The 17,873-nt window shown below is 35.6% G+C and overlaps 1 protein-coding gene across 1 annotated transcript in view; it reads right to left on the bottom strand.

Annotated features, from left to right (window-relative positions):
* PTGER3 (prostaglandin E receptor 3) overlaps nt 1-17,873 on the bottom strand; it is a 77,917-nt gene that overhangs the window by 28,495 nt on the left and 31,549 nt on the right. Inside the window, exon 2 of the mRNA XM_045835308.1 lies at nt 15,580-15,759. Coding sequence (XP_045691264.1) covers nt 15,580-15,759 — 180 coding nt within the window. The remainder of the gene's footprint in view (nt 1-15,579; nt 15,760-17,873) is intronic.

Here is a 17,873-nt window from a genome sequence, read left to right as displayed (position 1 = left end):
TATGCCAGTACCAGGCTGTTTTGATTACAGTGGCCTTGTAGTATAGTTTAGTGTTGGGTATTGTGATCCCTCCTACTTTACTCTTCTTTCTCAAAATTGCAGTAGCTATTCAGGGTCGTTTATGATTCCATATAAATTTTTGAAGTGTTTGTTCTATCTAAATTTAATCACAAATCTAAAATCTAGATTTAGATTTAGATTTAGATCTAAAAATTTAATCACTAATCTAAAATTTAATCACAAATCTAAAATCTAGATTTAGATTTAGATTTAGATCTAAAATTTAGATCACAAATCTAAATTTGTGAAGTGTCTGTGAAATATGCCATTGGTACTTTAATAGGAATTGCATTGAGAATGTGTAAATTGCTTTGGGTAGTATGGACATTTTGATGATATTAATTCTTCCAATCCATGGACACGGTATATGTTTCCATTTGTTTGTGTCTTCCTTGATTTCTTTCCTTAGTGTTATATAGTTTTCTGAATACAGGTCTTTTACCTCTTTGGTTAGGTTTATTCCTAGATATTTTATTTTTATTTTTGCTATTTCAAATGGAATTTTTTCCTTGATCTCTGCTTCCAGCAGAAGTTTTTTAAAGTAGAAAGAGTACACTATAAAATAATGATTAAAAAGTATAGTATAGTTAATACATAAACCAATAACATAGTTCTTTATTATATATAGCACATAATGCCAAGTATTACGTGCAACACGTAATTGTATGTGCTGTACTTTTACGCCAATGACAGTGCAGTAGGTTTGTTTTTACCAGTAGCACCATAAACACATAAGTTAACACACTGCGCTATGACGTTACAAGGGCTGCACTATCACTAGGTGACAGGGAATTTTCATCTCCATTATAAGCTTATGGGACAACCACAATATATGTGGTTCATCATTGCCTGAAATGTCGTTATGTGTCACGTGACTGTGTTTGAAAGTTGCCAAGACGCTACATTTTAAAAGTTCTCATCACAAGAAAAAAAATGTAACTATGTGAGATGATGGATGTTAACTAGACTTATTATGGTAATCATTTATATATATGTAATTATTATGGCAATCATTTACATATATATATATATATATATATATATAATCATTCTGTTCTATCCTACAACTTAAACTAATATAATGTCAATTATACCTCAATAAAAGAGGAAAATAAATAAATACATACATGAATAAATAAATAAAACAAAATGCCTCCTCTGTGCTACTGGAGTCATTTTCTAATATCAAAGACATACACTTCAGCCAGAAAAAAACATCGAATTAAATTTTCTTATTTTGCTGTTACTTGTTAGTTCTTCTATTCTTATGGTGTTGATCCATATCCCTATTTTCTTATCCTAAGTCTTGAGAAGTTTGGATAAAATGTGTCTGCTTGTGAAGAGATTCAGCCTCAGTTAATAACTGAGCCAACTTAACTTCTGAGCTTGGTTTTAATATTATTAATTTATATATTAATTTGTAAATTAACATTATTAACTTATAATAACATAGCAATCATTTATTGAATGCTTTATTATGTGCCAAGCACTAAATAAGCATTTGCATGCATTATTTCATGGAAAGTTTGTAATAAATTTAGATAAAATTATTATCTTAATTTATAGCTAAAGAAACTGAGATTTAGTAAGATTTTTAGTTTGAGATCAGCCTACCAAAAAATTAACAGAAATAGGATGTGCCTCCAAATTTACCCTAATTTTAGCTCTCATCTTCTCAAACACAATGCTATATGTTTGGGTTTCCCCAAATAATATCGAGGAATGAGTTCTGAGGTAGGGTGTCTTTTCCACATTACCGATATGGCTTATGGATTCCTCAAGCCATTAAAAGTGCTATTGTGGCTCCCATTACCACTACCAATCTACTAATACAGTGCCAATAATTACATCTCTTGCATATTTATTGTACCCACCCTTCTTCTGGAATATTTACATATTTAATCCACTTGGCTACCTTATAAAGTTAAGTGAAAAAAATCCAATTCTTAATACAAGACTACAAAAATCTCAGAGAGTTTAAGGAATTATGTACAAGTTCCACAGCTATTACCCCAAAGTTGCTAACAGATCTGACTCCAAAAAACACACTGTCATACCTCTAAAGGTAAACTGACCATGATGCTTCTCACCCCCAAAAAGACCTTCCTAATCCAGTTGGCATCCTAGTTGCCTCTTGCCTTTCTCCAAGGCAAGAGAGCTGTCCCTCTCTTTTTTCCAAATGGTTGTGTTGGGGAAGCAGAGGAAGAGCCCCTAAGTTTGTATGGACAGTCCATTTCATCTGATGGAAACGAGAATGGTGTCTCCCATAAACTTCCAGCAATGTAATCACTGGTAATCATTGTTATTTTAATTTTTACTGAATGTATTCTCTTGTTAAAATTTACTCTCATGAAATAATGTCCATAAATTACTACATTATTTTTAACAGTATATTATTATTAACAAGTGAAGACTTGTTAATGAAGACCTCTAAGTTCTATTTCTAGTGAAAATGACATCAAAGATGGCAAGAAGAGGAGACTTTGGCCTTCAAACATTTCCCTAAGTGGTGACTCATTTGATTTGGTTTTATTAACTCTAACTTAGGTAAAATATTTTTTAATAAAGATTTATATATAATGAGGTGCTCCCACTCTGAGTAAATGTCAACTGACCCCTGAGATACCTGAGAACTGTTGATTATTTTTGCTATTATATTGAAATGATCAAAAGATAAAGAACAAAATGAGACCAAAAATAAACTTCGAGATGCACCAGTTTTTTAAGTTATACAGATGTGGGTGGGTTGCCTATTCAATTTAGTGGTAACAATAGAATTTGAGTTTTGGAGATGCCAAGCTTTTATTCCTTTGAGCAAAATGTACTGTGGTATTCTAATTGGTCTGACCAGCCCTGTGGAAACAGAGCAGCCAGTTGAAGAGAAACCAGGTGGAATACTGGTAAATAAAATATCGGATACACCAAATAGATTTTGCCTGCTAGCAACAAGGGAAGAAAGAGTCAAAACAGGACACAGAAGTTTTTCTCTTTCTTAAAAACAATATATGCTCCACTCTGAAACTGCTTGCCTTTTGCAGAAAGAAGCTGGAGCAAATTTTAAAATTAAGCAGAGAAAGACAATAAGTAAAATGGTTTCAGGGCTGACAAAAGAGCCTCCTGCCCTTCTTTCCTGTCCTGTGGTTTACAAATTCTCCCGAAGGGTTGTTTCTCAGTAATTAGGAAGCAAGAGTACCTTTTACTTTTCTGCTTCTCAGTAAACCTGCTCCCCAATTACCTTACAAAAGCAGGAGAGGAAGTGTGAAAGGAAAACAACAAAGAAACAAAAAGCTAAAAGACACATATACAGAGTAGCCCAAATTATGATTAAACTCTGTTTCGGGAAAACCCACAGCCTGGGGCAGGAAATGGAAGTAGGGCCTTCCTGTGCAGCATTTGCTGTGAGATAGTCCATATTCTCTCCATGGCAGAAGTGGTTCTGCATCTATGAAGGAAGGGTCTGCGTGGTGGCAGCAGTGTGCACCCGCCCAGAATGCATGGGGCTTTCGAGTTTTTGCCCAGAAACTCATGGGCCAAGCCTAATCAGTGCTGCTGGAAAAGCTGCCTCTGGGCTGCTGCAGGAGATGGCTTCTGGCTGTTGGAAACATTCAGGTGCTGTCATATGGTCCAAACCTTTCCCTCATGGGGCCTGAGAGCAGCCCTCAAAGATAAATTTGAAGCTTCAGAAACTAACCACAATAGTAATTCTTTGCTCAGGAATTACATACTAAAATCTGACATGAAATCAGGTGTGAACCCCCAGCTTCAGTTCTCACTTGGCCAAGTGACTCACCCTGCCTGAGCCTGTCTTTTTCCCTCAAAGTGGTGATCGCAGCCACACCTACCTTGTGGCATCGGCATGAGAATTTGATAACATTTGTAAAGTATCAGCACTCATGAAATGATACCTGCCCCTATGGTTATTGTCACTGTTGTCGTTTGTGTACGTATTTATTTAAGACCGCTCTCTTTCCCTTTTGAAGAGTTTGGTTACTTATTTTTTCCTATTAAAAAACCCATTTAAAAGCAGGTGTGGTCAAAATAAGTGAATGATTCAAGAAATAATTCAAGACATGGGATCTAGAAACAGTATCTAATGAAAGAGAGGTCAAAGGAAGAGCAACAGAGACGTTGAGGAAGATGTTGGATTTTAAAGGTGGTACAAATTATTAGACAGGTTTTTGACACTTGGAGAACTGTCTAGATTTAGCCACTGACACAAAGAAGGCAAAAACAAATTTAATGTCTTAACTCCAGAAAAAAAGAAAACATGTCCAAGAGACAAACATAATCACAGCACTACTGAGTCAGCACTGTCAGAAAAATGCAAACACAGAATACTGATCTAATAAAAATTGTGTTACAGCTATAATGGGTGAGGAGAGAGTTAAACCGCAAAACAGAACATCAGCATATAGTAATGTTTAAAGGTGATGAAGCAAGAGACTGCAACATAAGTATGTTATTTAGAAATGTGATGGTATTTCATAATTTCTAGAAAAAATATTGAAAAAAAGCTGAAAGTTTGGCATCTGTAGAGCAGAGTGGTGAGGATAGAGTTAGAATGAAGAGTGTGGATTTCCTAATAAGCCTTTAGCACTATTTGACTTTTTAAAGGTGTGTACATAACAATGTGATTAAAACTTAAGCTTATTTAAGAAATAAACATTTAAGATATAATAGACATTACATACATGCACACATTGATACACTCAAGTGTATGAAAACCTATACATCTAATCTACTTTATGTCATTTCCTGAGCCAAAAAGAAAGAAGTAAGTAAGTCCCATCATTAACAATGTAAGTGTGGCTTGGTAGTTTGGATGAGAAGCAAATAAAAAGGATTCAGAAAAACTAAAATGGGAGGCATGGCCTTTGGATGCAAGGATCTTGAAGTCTGGTTGAGAAAAGAGAAAACTCTCATAACAGAGGAAGAATGGGAACCTAAAAACTGTCCTTAAGGGAAGAAGAACAGAAACTTCTTTGTGCCTTGCTATCTGTCTCCTAGAGGTTTCCTATGAGCACTTTTTCAGGATTCTGGGGGAAAAAAGTTGTGTTTAGTTGACAAGACAAGCTGTGTGATACTCCAGAGAGAAAGGAGAATAGTGTTTTTACAGTTAGAAGCTACCATACAGATAGACCAACCCATAATCGTACAGAAGAGGCAACTAACCTTCAGACAAGCTGTGTATCTGTTCCTGCGTGGAACCAGAACTGGTCTTTCAATGTCACTTGCATGTTCTGGTGGGCGTCCAGCACTAAGTTAGCAAGACTGTCTGATAGTTGTTTGAGATGAGAAAATCATAATTACTTTTTAGTGTTGTTCTATTAATGAAATGAGGACAATAAAATATTGTTATCCATTAACTATTTATATAGTGCTTTCAAAAGTGTCCTTATTTTCATTATCTTAACCCTAATAATCCTGTGCTCATGAGAAAATTCAAATTTGATGAGGTTTACTGAATTGTCAAGGGCAAGTAGCCAGTGGATACCAAATCAGATGACTGGATACGTGTTCTGACTCCTTGTTCAATGTTGGAAGTTATTCTTTTCTATTATGACCCACAAAACTTTAGCATTTTAGTGGAATGACTTTGCTTTAAAAATACTTTAAAGTATTTAAAATTGAATATATAATCTCTTCATAGTGTAGAAATATTAATGAAGTTAAGTCATTCAGCTGTCAGTGACAATTCTGGAGAAGGGATAGTTGCAGGAATTTTCAAAAGGACTGTGGTGGGAGCAATTCTGGGGTAAGGAGAGGAGCCATGCGTTCTAATGAAGGCTGCATCCCTTCAGAGTGGCAATAAAATTTCTCCAAAATTTTTAAGGAAAGATTAATTTTGTCACTGCAATTTTTAAAAGAAAGTTCTAAGCAAAACTAACTAACTAACTAGCTAACTAAATAAAATCTTAATGGTCAAGGAACTGTGAAGATAAAGTACAATTGCTTTTCCTCCAAAGATAGCTTTTCATGGATCTTCTCAGAAGACAGACTCCAAACCACTGCTTCATGACAATCACCTTACAACTTCATTCACACTAGTACAGCTGTCCAATGTATCTACATGCATTCAGAATGTAGGGTGCTTTGGTGTCAGAGTTGTTTCCAACAAATACTTCAGTGCTCTAAGATCTCACTTCCATCTTCCTCAGTACAGCAAGAAAAATGCAAAGACATATGTCATAAATTGCTCCAGACATTTCCCTCTAGAAAAATAAAAACTGTAAACATCAATAGAGCATTCTACTAATAGCTGTAAGTGTTGGCTTAAAGCATCATTAATTTTACATTTGTAAGGTCTGTAAGTGTATGCCTTGTATTCTCACTGAAACGATCAATCAGTAAGGTCATCCTTGCGCTTTTGGTCTAAATAGCAATGCAAAAATGTAGTGTATGCAGGACTGTAAATATATATGTGGCCATGTATACATGTAACAACATAAAATTACATAACAAAAAGCAAGAGAAAATAACAGGTTACATTCTAACCTTTTTGCCTGTTTGTGTATAGTAGATTGCATTTTTCAGGTGGGTGATTTTTTTTACTGACTTTGAATAGCTTCATTGTAAATCTTTTTTGCTGTGTCAGCACAAAGCAAAACTGAAACAAGCTCTTTGTTTTATGGCAAATGCATCACTGGATAGCATGTAAGTTTTTTTTAATGGTTCTTTCATTTTGGACCTATTTTTGGTGAGCAACCTATATTGCTCCTCCTCTAGTTGGGATTATGTTGTTTCCTGTCCCCAAATAATGGGGATTTAAAAAAGTGACTAGTGGTCTTTTTAATAATGATAGCCCTGATTATGTTGATTTATTACTATGGCCATATAGTGAGATGTGAAGGAATTTTAGCATTCGCAGGGAAGCAATTATGTTGACTTCGCACCAGTTTTAAATTTTAGCTTTCTAACCAAACATGGAAACTTGTGAGGTTCCTTGAATCATAATGACTCTCACAATGAGAATTCTTAACCTGTGTCTATCAACTTCCAAGGCTTCCACAGACAGACTTCAGGAGGGCAGCCATAGTCTCTGTACCATAAAGGTTCTCACAGGGATCTCTGATTCCAAAGTGATTAAGAACCAGTGTTCTACTGGGTATAAAATACCTCAGTTGGTGGTAATGGTTTCAAATTGTTTTCTTCTGATGTTCTTTTCAAAATGAGATTCAAACAACTTTGTGTATTATATTCAAAGCCTTCTTTGAAAACAATTGTATAAGAAGACACAGACCTTTCTTACTTGGGCTCAGAAGTAGACCAATGGATACTATTGTTCTAATTTTATTGTTTGGTCAGATTTGGGGTTTAAGTTTTTCAACTTTCCATTTCATACAGTTACAGAGATCATGGCTTGAATTCTGTCATCAAAATGTATGATCGTAGCACTATGCTTGCGGTACCGCAGACTGCCATTGGCTGAGAAAGACCCAGGCTAAGAGAGACATTTGACTAAAAGTTGACTGCTCTTAGAGAAAAATCCTTCAGATTAAATAAAGCTGCTACAGATCTGTTATATAGACCAAATATGCAAAAATAGCATTGAAGACAGGATTTGGTAAATTATGTCTCTCCTACTAAGGCACCAGTCTGGAAACATGAACTTAAAAGGAATTATAACAGATTTTTAAAAGTCCTGGGAGAAATGGACTCACTCGCCTTAGATATCCCTTTGAGAGACATATAACCCTAGGGCCTCTTATCAAGAACAAAACAGGGATTGAAAGCATCAATAGAAAGGTGATACTTTCTAAGAAATTGTACCTCTTCATTTGTGAATAGGTTTATGCGATTACAGAAGGGGATCAGGGCTGAGGCAATTCGGGCATTGTCGTAGTAGTAGTGCCACATTTTTGTGCAGTCAGACACAAACTGGTATCCTAGTGCCTGCTGCCTCTGGAAACACCAGAGCAGTGCCTGTGAAAGTCCAGATCTCACAGATGGCCTGTCCTGACACATGGCCCCTTCTTGGTGGCCACAGACACCAAGTTCTCCACTGGGGGCAATCAAGTCCCCCATGGTACATTTGGCAATGCCTGGCAACATTTTTGCTTGTCAACTAAGGAAGTGTTACTGGCATCTAGTGGGGAGAAGCCAGAGATACTGCTCAACAGCCTACAATGCAAAGGACTGCTGCCACAACAAAGAATTATCTGGCCCAGTGTGTCGATAATGCTGAGGTTGAGAGACCCTGCTCTCAGGCCTTGCCGGCCTTGCCCGTCCCCTGGAGTTTCCACAGATATACTCCATTCAGACCCACATTTCCCACACGAGTCACTAGGAGTCAGTCAGCATCAATGTCTTAGAAACTGTAATGCTTTGGGCAGAGTAAAATGGAAAAGTATCATAAAATGTGTTCCCTTTCCTGGTTAACACTTATGCTTTTCTCCAAAATGCAGATTAAATCTCACTTCCAACAAGAAACCATTTCCTATTTTAGCATCACCTCCTCCATAGGATCACATACTATCATATGCTTACTTTAATCACAGCTCTGATCAAATTATTTCTTATTCCCCTACATCTGTTGAAAGTTTTTTAAAAAAAATTCTTGTCTTAGCACCTACCAGAATGCTTGGCACATACAGGTGCACAACAAATATATGGTGAAGGAAAGAACAAGTATGGGCTGGGGGACTGGCTTGGGCTCTGAGGACCCACCCTCCAAACTGGATTTATTCCAGACTGTTTTAGGTGAGCACGATGGCCCCTGACGATAACTAAAGACATCTGATCCCATGTCCTTGGAGGACATAGGACTGGATAATATCTCATTTCACAGCACATAGGTGCACAAGCATTGTGCTGGACATTTCTGGCCTACTGAAAGGTATCCATAATGATGTTTACCTAAAATTCTAAAGAACATAGACTATAGACACTATAATACTTTTTCTGGGGCAAACTAGGACAAAGTCCTCCCAAAATGTCTTTTCTTGGGGGCAAGGAGAGCAAGATCAATGAGCTACTTTAAAAAAGCTTGGCTTTGTATTAACATTGTACAGAACTCCCTTTGTTGAAGAAGGAAGAGGAAGGTGACTGAATGAGTACATGAAACTGGGTAGTGCAGCCGCCCAACCTTCATCTCCAATAGTAATCAGCTCATGCCAATGCCAGTTATAAGACTGCTAAAGGGTCTGACTACACCCAAGGATGATTCTTATGTTGACTGCTGGCAGATTACTCTAGAATCCATGAGAAAGCGAACGAACTAAGTTTAGGATAAATGTGCTTTTGTATTAACAACTACAATCCTGTTATTATAACACAAATAAATATCATGTTGAAAATGGGGAAAAAGAACCTCTCAGATTTAGAGCACATAAATGATAATTTGTACTGTTGATGATTACAGAATATGAAACAAAATGATTTCATTGTTCTGGATAATATGATACTGTTGTATTACCTTGTGCTGTTATTTTGACAAAGCACGTCAAATAGGATTTCAAGATAATATTTAACACAATTATAAGATTCCTGACATAATTTGATATCAGGAAAAAAAGACAGGAACATTTCAGAACATTCAACTTTATTTTCCATTGACAAACACCACATAAATAACATACATTTATTAAATATACAGACTAGCTGTGACTTGAATTGTCATCAAAATTCTGATGTACTTTTCATAGTCTCTTTTATTCTTTGTTTCCACAATATTGAAACCAGCCTTCAAAACATATTGCAAGATATATTTAAATATATTTAAGATAATTCCCCCAAAACTTTTACATAAAGGTAACGAAAGTGTACTTTTTCACTTAACCAGGTACACAGAGATGGGCTGCTGAGTGGGGCTGGCAGGGAGACGTCTGACTACTGAGTTGACATTATCTATTAAAGGGCCAATGATCGCAGTCCTTACTTAGACACACTTCATTCATTGTAACCAGATTAAGATAATCAGTGCCTAGTTTTAGTTTGTTTGCTTAAAGAAACGTTCAACTTTCTACTATTTTATGAACACATTTGGTCAACAAAGGGGGAGAAGGTAAAGTATTTAATACACATATATAGATGGTTGGGAAATATTACATATATAAATATATAATATACAGGGGTTGGGGAAAAGAGCAGTGAGCTGCCAGTGATGACTTGAATGAACGGAAAACCTGCTCTTACAAAAAAGAACCCTGGCCTGTCCTTGCTTTGTCCGACTGACACTCCATTGTAAAGATAAATGCAGTCCCTTCCTCTCTTTGCTTCTGTGGAATGGCCTAGAAGGATGAAGATGGTTAACAGGGTTGGAAAGGTACAGGTTTTCCTCCTTAGCTTTCTCTGTGTTCTCTAACCCACTCTGTGCCTGCTCCACATAAGTATCCTTTCAAAAGTTGAAAGAACATGGAAGTGTATCAGTAAATCATATGCATTTTCCCTGCTTATCATTACAGCTTTGATTTCTACAAAAACTAAAACTATATAAAGGAATTCTTCAAATGATGATTAGAGTTTAGTGATTGGCTAGCTTTTGGCTAGATAGCTGATTCACTTTAAGTAAAGGCCAAAATATTCTAATTCTAAATCAAGTGACAAAAGAATTTATGGGCTGCACATTTCAAAATAATTTCAGATGTGGAATTATCTCTAAAATGCTCAAAAAGCCTGAAGAAGTTGATTTGTTCCTGATGGTAATTTCTTTCTTTCCCATCTTTACTCCAATAATAAAATTGTTTCATCAAAGCAGGCTTATTAAAAAAAAAACAGACTCAGCCCTGGCTGGTGTGGCTCACTGGACTGAGAACCAGCCTGCGAACCAAAGGGTTGCAGGTTCAATTCCCAGTCAGGGCACATGCCTGGGTTGCAGGCCAGGTCCCCAGTATGGGGTGCATGAGAGAGGGAACCACACATTGATGTTTCTCTCCTCTTTCTCACTCCCTTGACCTTTCCAAAAAATAAATAAAGTCTTAAATAAAAAAAGACTCAAACCTATTTCATATATTAGGACATTAGCATATTAGAAATATGAAGCCATTCTCTCTCTTGAAATCAATCCCTGCTTCACCAATAGTAAATATTTGTTACTTTCTGTAAAAAAAAAATGAATAAACAGGTTGGAGGCAAGGAGTTTGGGAGGAACAGTCTTGTTTCTAGTGAAGAAATATGTAACCCAGGAGACATTTGGGTTCCTTATGCTATGAAGCTGAAGTAAAATTGAAAAAAATAATTTTAATTCTCAATAAAGAAAATGTGATATATAAATGAATATGGTATATATTTGATTAAATTATACTTCAATCAGATATCAAGAAAATAGTACTCAGCTGATGGTATGGTAATATAATGGTTTGCAGCTCAACTTGTATAAAATAATTTAAGTCTTTAAATACATACAATCATCCTTTTAGGAATTATAAAATAGAGAATATATAAAATAAAAATTTTCTTTTCTTTCATCCCTTAAAAGAGTAGAGAACAGGAGAGAGTGAGATGAAATTGTTAAGTGGCATGTTTTGAAGATATTTCACATCTGACTTAAAAATGAATTGTTCATTGTTTTTTGAAGAAAATGACTTTACTGTATATTTGATGCATTCAGGGAAGACATAAACAAGATTTTACTTGATAACCATAAATACAAATTCATAATAAAATTAAAATCTTTTTGGTTGGAGTAATCCAGGTGAATATGGACATTAGTATGAGATTAGCATCTATATAAATGATACCAATATAATGAAATTCTATGGAAAAAAGTTCCCTAATTTTCTGTTTCATGCTTCCTATGTAATCACCACCTATTAGTTGTCATAACATACTGAGCTTCAGCTTCTTAACAAGTATGTATGTGAGTCTTAGGTTGCTTTTCAAATTTGTACATTGGTTCTATCACAACCTGGGTGGTGAAACATCAGGTGTATGCCATCTCTTATATCATTTTATTGCAACTTATGGGCTTAGCCACATTTTGAAAATGATGTAATTCATTCAATGAACAATTCTGTACATTTATTTAGACATCAGTTTTAGAGATTTTTTTTTAGACACATATGAGCACAAAACCAGCAATAAACCAGCAGCTGTGAAGATTTGGCATGGAATATGGCCTAAACTTTTCATGGAGATAAATCATATAAATTTTAATTATTCCATATGGTCTCAGTAGTAAATACTCTGCAGTCTCTCTGTGCTACTCATCTTCCAGTATCCTGTAGATTTCAAGAGTAGCTTTTGGGGTTAAATTATGAAAAGAAGTAGGCAATAAATATATGTGCCTAAAATTACAAAGAACAAAATTTTACTATTTTCTGTCTCCAATGTGATCCCAATACAAAAGAACTATTAAATAATTGTTGTTGTGGAAACAACAGCAGATTAGAAGCCAATTACTAATTTGGAGTCAAAACCAACAAAAACATAAAAAGCATTAAATAAATAAAAAGTGTAATTTACTTGAAAATTTAATATTAGAATACTGGCACAGGATGACCACGTTTTAAAATACTCTTGGAAAAGTCTCAGTATGCCAGCGTGCTCACAGGGTCTCTACAGTTACCTTTGACATGAGCTTCTATGGTTTCTTTTCTGTGACATGGTCCTGAGATCTTTCATATACTAAGAAAGTGTTAAGTAGAAATATATATTCACTTTTTTAAACTCATTTTCATTTAAATTTGGCATGATTAAACACTTAGGTTTCCTTGAAATTTCTTGGATACAGCAATAGGTAAATTTTGTAAATTTTGAGATAACGCATTACCTTTTTCAACTTAAAATATGTTTAGGACATCTACCACACCTATTTTATTTGAAAAGCAAACTGTTCTTATTGGGTAGTATGTCATGATTTTCTTCTTTGACTCAGCACAGCTGTACAATTTTACCATTAGAAAATCAGGTCTCCTTTGTAAAATATATGATGGCTGATTTTACTTATATTTCCACATTCTACTCACTCATTTCTTTACACGTGGTCCCCTAGACCTCTATTTATTTTACCAATAATATGAAGTTTAGGAATTGTCATAACTTATGCATGCATTTTTTTTCCTGCTCAGATAAACTAAGTATATGAGAGTGAATTTTAAGGCCAATGAACTTAAATTTGGAAATAGGCCTACTCTCCTATAATGACTATAGATGTCCATTTCCAAAACACATCTAGAGCCTCTGCACAATGTCTATGAAATCTAACCTTAACTATCATCCCAAGATTAAAATTATTTGACTTCTATTTCTTGTCAGATTTTCCCTGGACTAACAAGTGGCTGCCTAGATAACAAAACTCACATGCTCCTTCATAATTTCTTCCTTTTCCACCTCAAAAACCTGCCATTTTTCTACTCCTACCAGGTCCGTGGAATATTAATTTATTTTGTGGTTAAGAATAAGTCTCAGGCTCTTTCATCTTTATGCATTTCTGTGGTTGAATAAAAAGGGATTTTTCTTTGACAGTAATCTCCATTATCTCTTGGATTTATCAGTATCTTAAATTATTAATACAAATAAAGCACTTTGTTGTGCAGCAATATGACACTACATATTTGAAGATAAATTCGTATTTCTGTAATTAAATAAGCAGGGACCATTCACTTCATCAGCCTGACAAAGTGTAATGGCATAAAGCACTTCAGCCGTGTGGTGGCTCCTTGTCGATGGCACTCGGGTTTGGCAGACATTTATTCGTTCATTCACTGAACAAAGTTTGAGCATTTTCTGTATCCCAAGTGCGGTACTAAGTGTTGGGAGAAATAACCACGTTGCGTTCACACCGTTCAAATCCACATTGTACTGTATCTATCTGATTATAACCTAGAGTCAGAAGACCACTCAAGATGTAAAGCCTTTTTATTACAAGGTCATATAAGTGAACTTTTTTTCTGAAGTAGATGGTTTTGTCTCATACCTCAAGGAAGTGACCTGTGGGATAATCCAACTAAGGCATAGAAAGATTTTAAAATGGGGTGTTCATATAGGTCATTTATCACCATTTTTTCCAAAACCTACATTCACAGAACTATCATGAGTACTCCCAGCAGATCTCATCTTCTTACTCAGTTTGACATGGTCATTTAAAATGACCATTCCTGACTGACCTAGGCTGGTATAAACAGTAATCTAATAGGTACATGGTAACTGTTAAAGCTAATTCTTTTCCAAACACCTACAAAACTCAAAGACAAATGGAGTTACTATAAAAAAAATCTCAAGTTTTTTTTTTAACTAGGAGAGCAATAAAGTAACCTGGAGATTAGAATCATGAGAAAATGTTAATTAGTTTACAAAATGAATGCTTCCAAGAATACAAAGAACATTTTGTGTAGGGTTAACTTAAAAGATTGTTGTGTTTGTTGGGAAAATGTTTTTAAAAAGTACAATTATCAAAATTTAAAGTAGTGATCTACTTGTGCCTAAAAGATATAAAGCTTAGCTATTAAGGTTGTATACATGTAGACTATAACAAAAATATTTAATGATAAGTATTTAGATAGAGCTACTCTGAGGGGAAGGCAGAGAAAGTACTGCAAGGAAGGTCAATATTATTATTTCCTTATTCAATAAATTGGCCAAACTATGGAAAGTCTTTATGGAACTCTCAAAATGTTATTGGTCTTAGAATCAGAATTAGTATTTAAATATCCCAAAGACTAGAGAATACTTTTGGTAGAAAAATCAGAGATAATTAACTAGAATACTTATATTTAATGCTCAAATTAGTCCTTAAATGCATTCTGAAAAGTCATTGCACTGACCCTCATGGTCAGGTTCACAAATCTTCTCCAGGCTTGTAGGAATTAAAGGTATGTTCAAAAGGAAGAATGTTCAGCAGTTTGAACAGTAACAAGTCCACACATACTTAAAATAAATGAAATTGGCTCTTATTCAGATAGTAAGTAAACATAATTACCAACACAGCCAAAACTTAAACTTTGTAACCTTCACAGCTAATTTACATATTGAAAAATACTTAAATAACATTAATACCAATGAACATTGTAGATACATTTTTTAATCTTAGTTCAACTTTTTAGAAAAGTGTAAGGGGGCAAAAGAGTGACACAGAGAGAAAGAGAAGTAGAGAGTGAAAGAGAACACAAAAGACCGAGGACTCTGAACAGAACCAAACAGTTGCCTTGTCTTCAATGATATACACATTAAACCCACTGTGTGCTCAGTATACTGGAATAAGAACTTTCCCCACCCACCCAGCACAGATGAAGATCATTTATAAATAATCACATATTCAGCTACAAATGGCAGAGAAGCCAAAACACTAGACTGTTATTTCATATATTTTCCTTTGTTTTTCAGTACTTTTGGCACAGGTAATTATCTATGCTGGGAGCATTCAGTCCTACATCAAAAATTCTACTTTGATGCATAAACAATGGCAAGCCAGAGATGCCTAAATTCACAGTAAGGTTTAAGGCTATTTGTTGCAGAAAGCGGTGAACATGCAAATTGATTAAGTGTTTTCTTTCATGCTCCTGTCTGTATTATTTCATTGGATAATGAGATAGGCTGGCCTTTCTGTTCATCATTAGAGCAGCAGGAGACAGCATTTGCTACCTGGCAAAACTTCCGAAGAAGAATCTTTCTTAGCAGCAGATAGACCCAGGGATCCAAGATCTGGTTCAGCGAAGCCAGGCGGACAGCTATTAAGAAGAAGTTGCACTCTTTCTGCTTTTCTGGTTGTGTCTTGCAGTGCTCAACTGATGCTTGATTGAAGATCATTTTCAACATCATTATCTAAGAAAGAAGGACAATAATTGTCCCAAAGGTTAATAAGGTCATATTCCGTTCCTCTGCACAGTACTTTGCACATAATCAGTTTACAATAAATTGGTGGTTGCAATGAAATGATCAAGCAAAATTTATATTCACAGAACATAGCTCTGAATTACACAAGACATTCCTATGGATGTTCCAACATTTTTGGCTATTTGACGTGACACAGCTTTTTTAAGAAGAGTATGTTCTCAGGCTCTTGATCCTTGGGATTTAAGAAGTTTCAAAATAACACATCTCAAAATTAGCCAAAATCATCTGTCTTGTTGCAGAAAACACCAGTAGGCTGATACCCGAATGAGAGCCAACACTTCAACAAAATCAAAATGCATTCAACCTTAAACTTCAGTAGTTTAACTGAAAAAAAAAATCACTGAAGAAAAAGTAGAAGCAAGAAAGGGGAAAATAATAATAATAACATTTTCAGAGTCCTAACAATTTGCCAGGTACTGTGTCAAGTTCTTCATGTGCATTTAATAAACAATATACGATAGATATGATTGCTTCCTCCTTTTCACAACTGCAGAAACCAAGGTTTAATGATGTGAAATGGCCAAGCCAGACTCTGACCATGGTTCACTAGCATCACACGGCACACGGTATTTCACTCTCCTTTTGTCTCTCCCTCCTTACCACCTGCTCACATAGAACGTAGGCTCCATGAGGGCAGGAGTTGGGACTATTTTTCCCCACACAAGTATATTTACATTACCTAGATCAATGTGTAGCAGATAGTGTCCAATAAATATTTGCGAATGAATATATAACACATATGTGAATATATTAATATATGATATATAGTGTGTAATATACATATTTACATTTGAGTGAATCAATATTTGTGATTTGCACAGAAGAGAAATATTGAAGGTTCATATGGATCTGAAAAAAGTGTTTGAGCTCATTAATTATTAGATAAATGCGAATTGTGACAAAAATAACAAACCATTTTATATCCAGCAATTTGGCAAAAAATGAAGAAATGTGACCTCTCCAAATGTCAGCAAGAATGAGGAACAACAAGGACTCTTACACACTGACAGCGAGAGTGTGAACTCGAGTCGCTGCCTTGGAGAACAACCGGGCACTCTTTCATCTGCTTCCCCCAGCTATCCCACCCCTGGGGATATACATCCCAAATTCTGCAGCAGGAGTTGTGCATATGACTGTTCATCATGGCATTGTTCATAATAGAAAAAGAATAAAAAGCAAGAACAACTGAATCATAGGGTCACATTCACAAGCAAAGAAAGGTGCTGACATTATAACTGGTTTCTAATTTGTCTTCCTAGGTACCCAGCTATTAAGCAATTGAAATATGACCAGAGCAAACTGAAATGCTGGAATATGTAATGATTATATAATGAAAGGATAATATTTTTTATATATTATGTTAAATAAAATACATTATTAAAATCAACACCACCAGTTTCTCTTTACTTTTTAAAAAATGTTGCTACTAGAAAATTTTAAGCTATATGTAGGGTTTTTATTTTTTGCTCACAGTACATTTCCATTGAAACCACTGTCCCTCTGGAGGCCCACACTTACTGGGGTGTTCTGTCCTCAGGCCACATATTCCAAATTGCAGTCAATAACCCTAAGCATATGATTCACGTGAGTCACAATCCCACAGTCCCAACAGTGGCACTTTCATTCTTACACAGGTACCCTGGCCCCGTGTGTCAGAGTCATCTTGGAACTCTTCTTTTGTTTCACACTCTGCACTGCCTTTTACTCTTATTCCAATCTCATCCAAGCTCCTCCTCTCCTCTGCTTTATACTAAAAACAGATGCCCAGGTGGTGCATAGAAATGCTGGCACATCACAGATGCAGCAGCCTTAACCCAGCCCTATCAAACCCTCACCAGCTATAGAAACTTCAACTTGGTCTTCTTGGACAGAGTTGAATCACAGGTAATTCTCAAATCAGTCACTGGCAAAGGAGACAGAAATTTTCAGGTTTGGCTTATAAACAACTTCACCTCCTGGGGCTTACCCCATGGTCCTTGACCAAAGTACCACCTAATGCCTGAACAAAACTATGGTTCTATAAATAAATAAGAAGAGATGAA

Source organism: Phyllostomus hastatus, unplaced genomic scaffold (assembly GCF_019186645.2).
Source record: "Phyllostomus hastatus isolate PE091 unplaced genomic scaffold, TTU_PhHast_1.1 phas_contig_209, whole genome shotgun sequence".
Taxonomy (NCBI): Eukaryota; Metazoa; Chordata; class Mammalia; order Chiroptera; family Phyllostomidae; genus Phyllostomus; species Phyllostomus hastatus.
The sequence above is the reverse complement of the archived record's forward strand: the minus strand, read 5'-3'. Positions and strand labels throughout refer to the sequence as shown.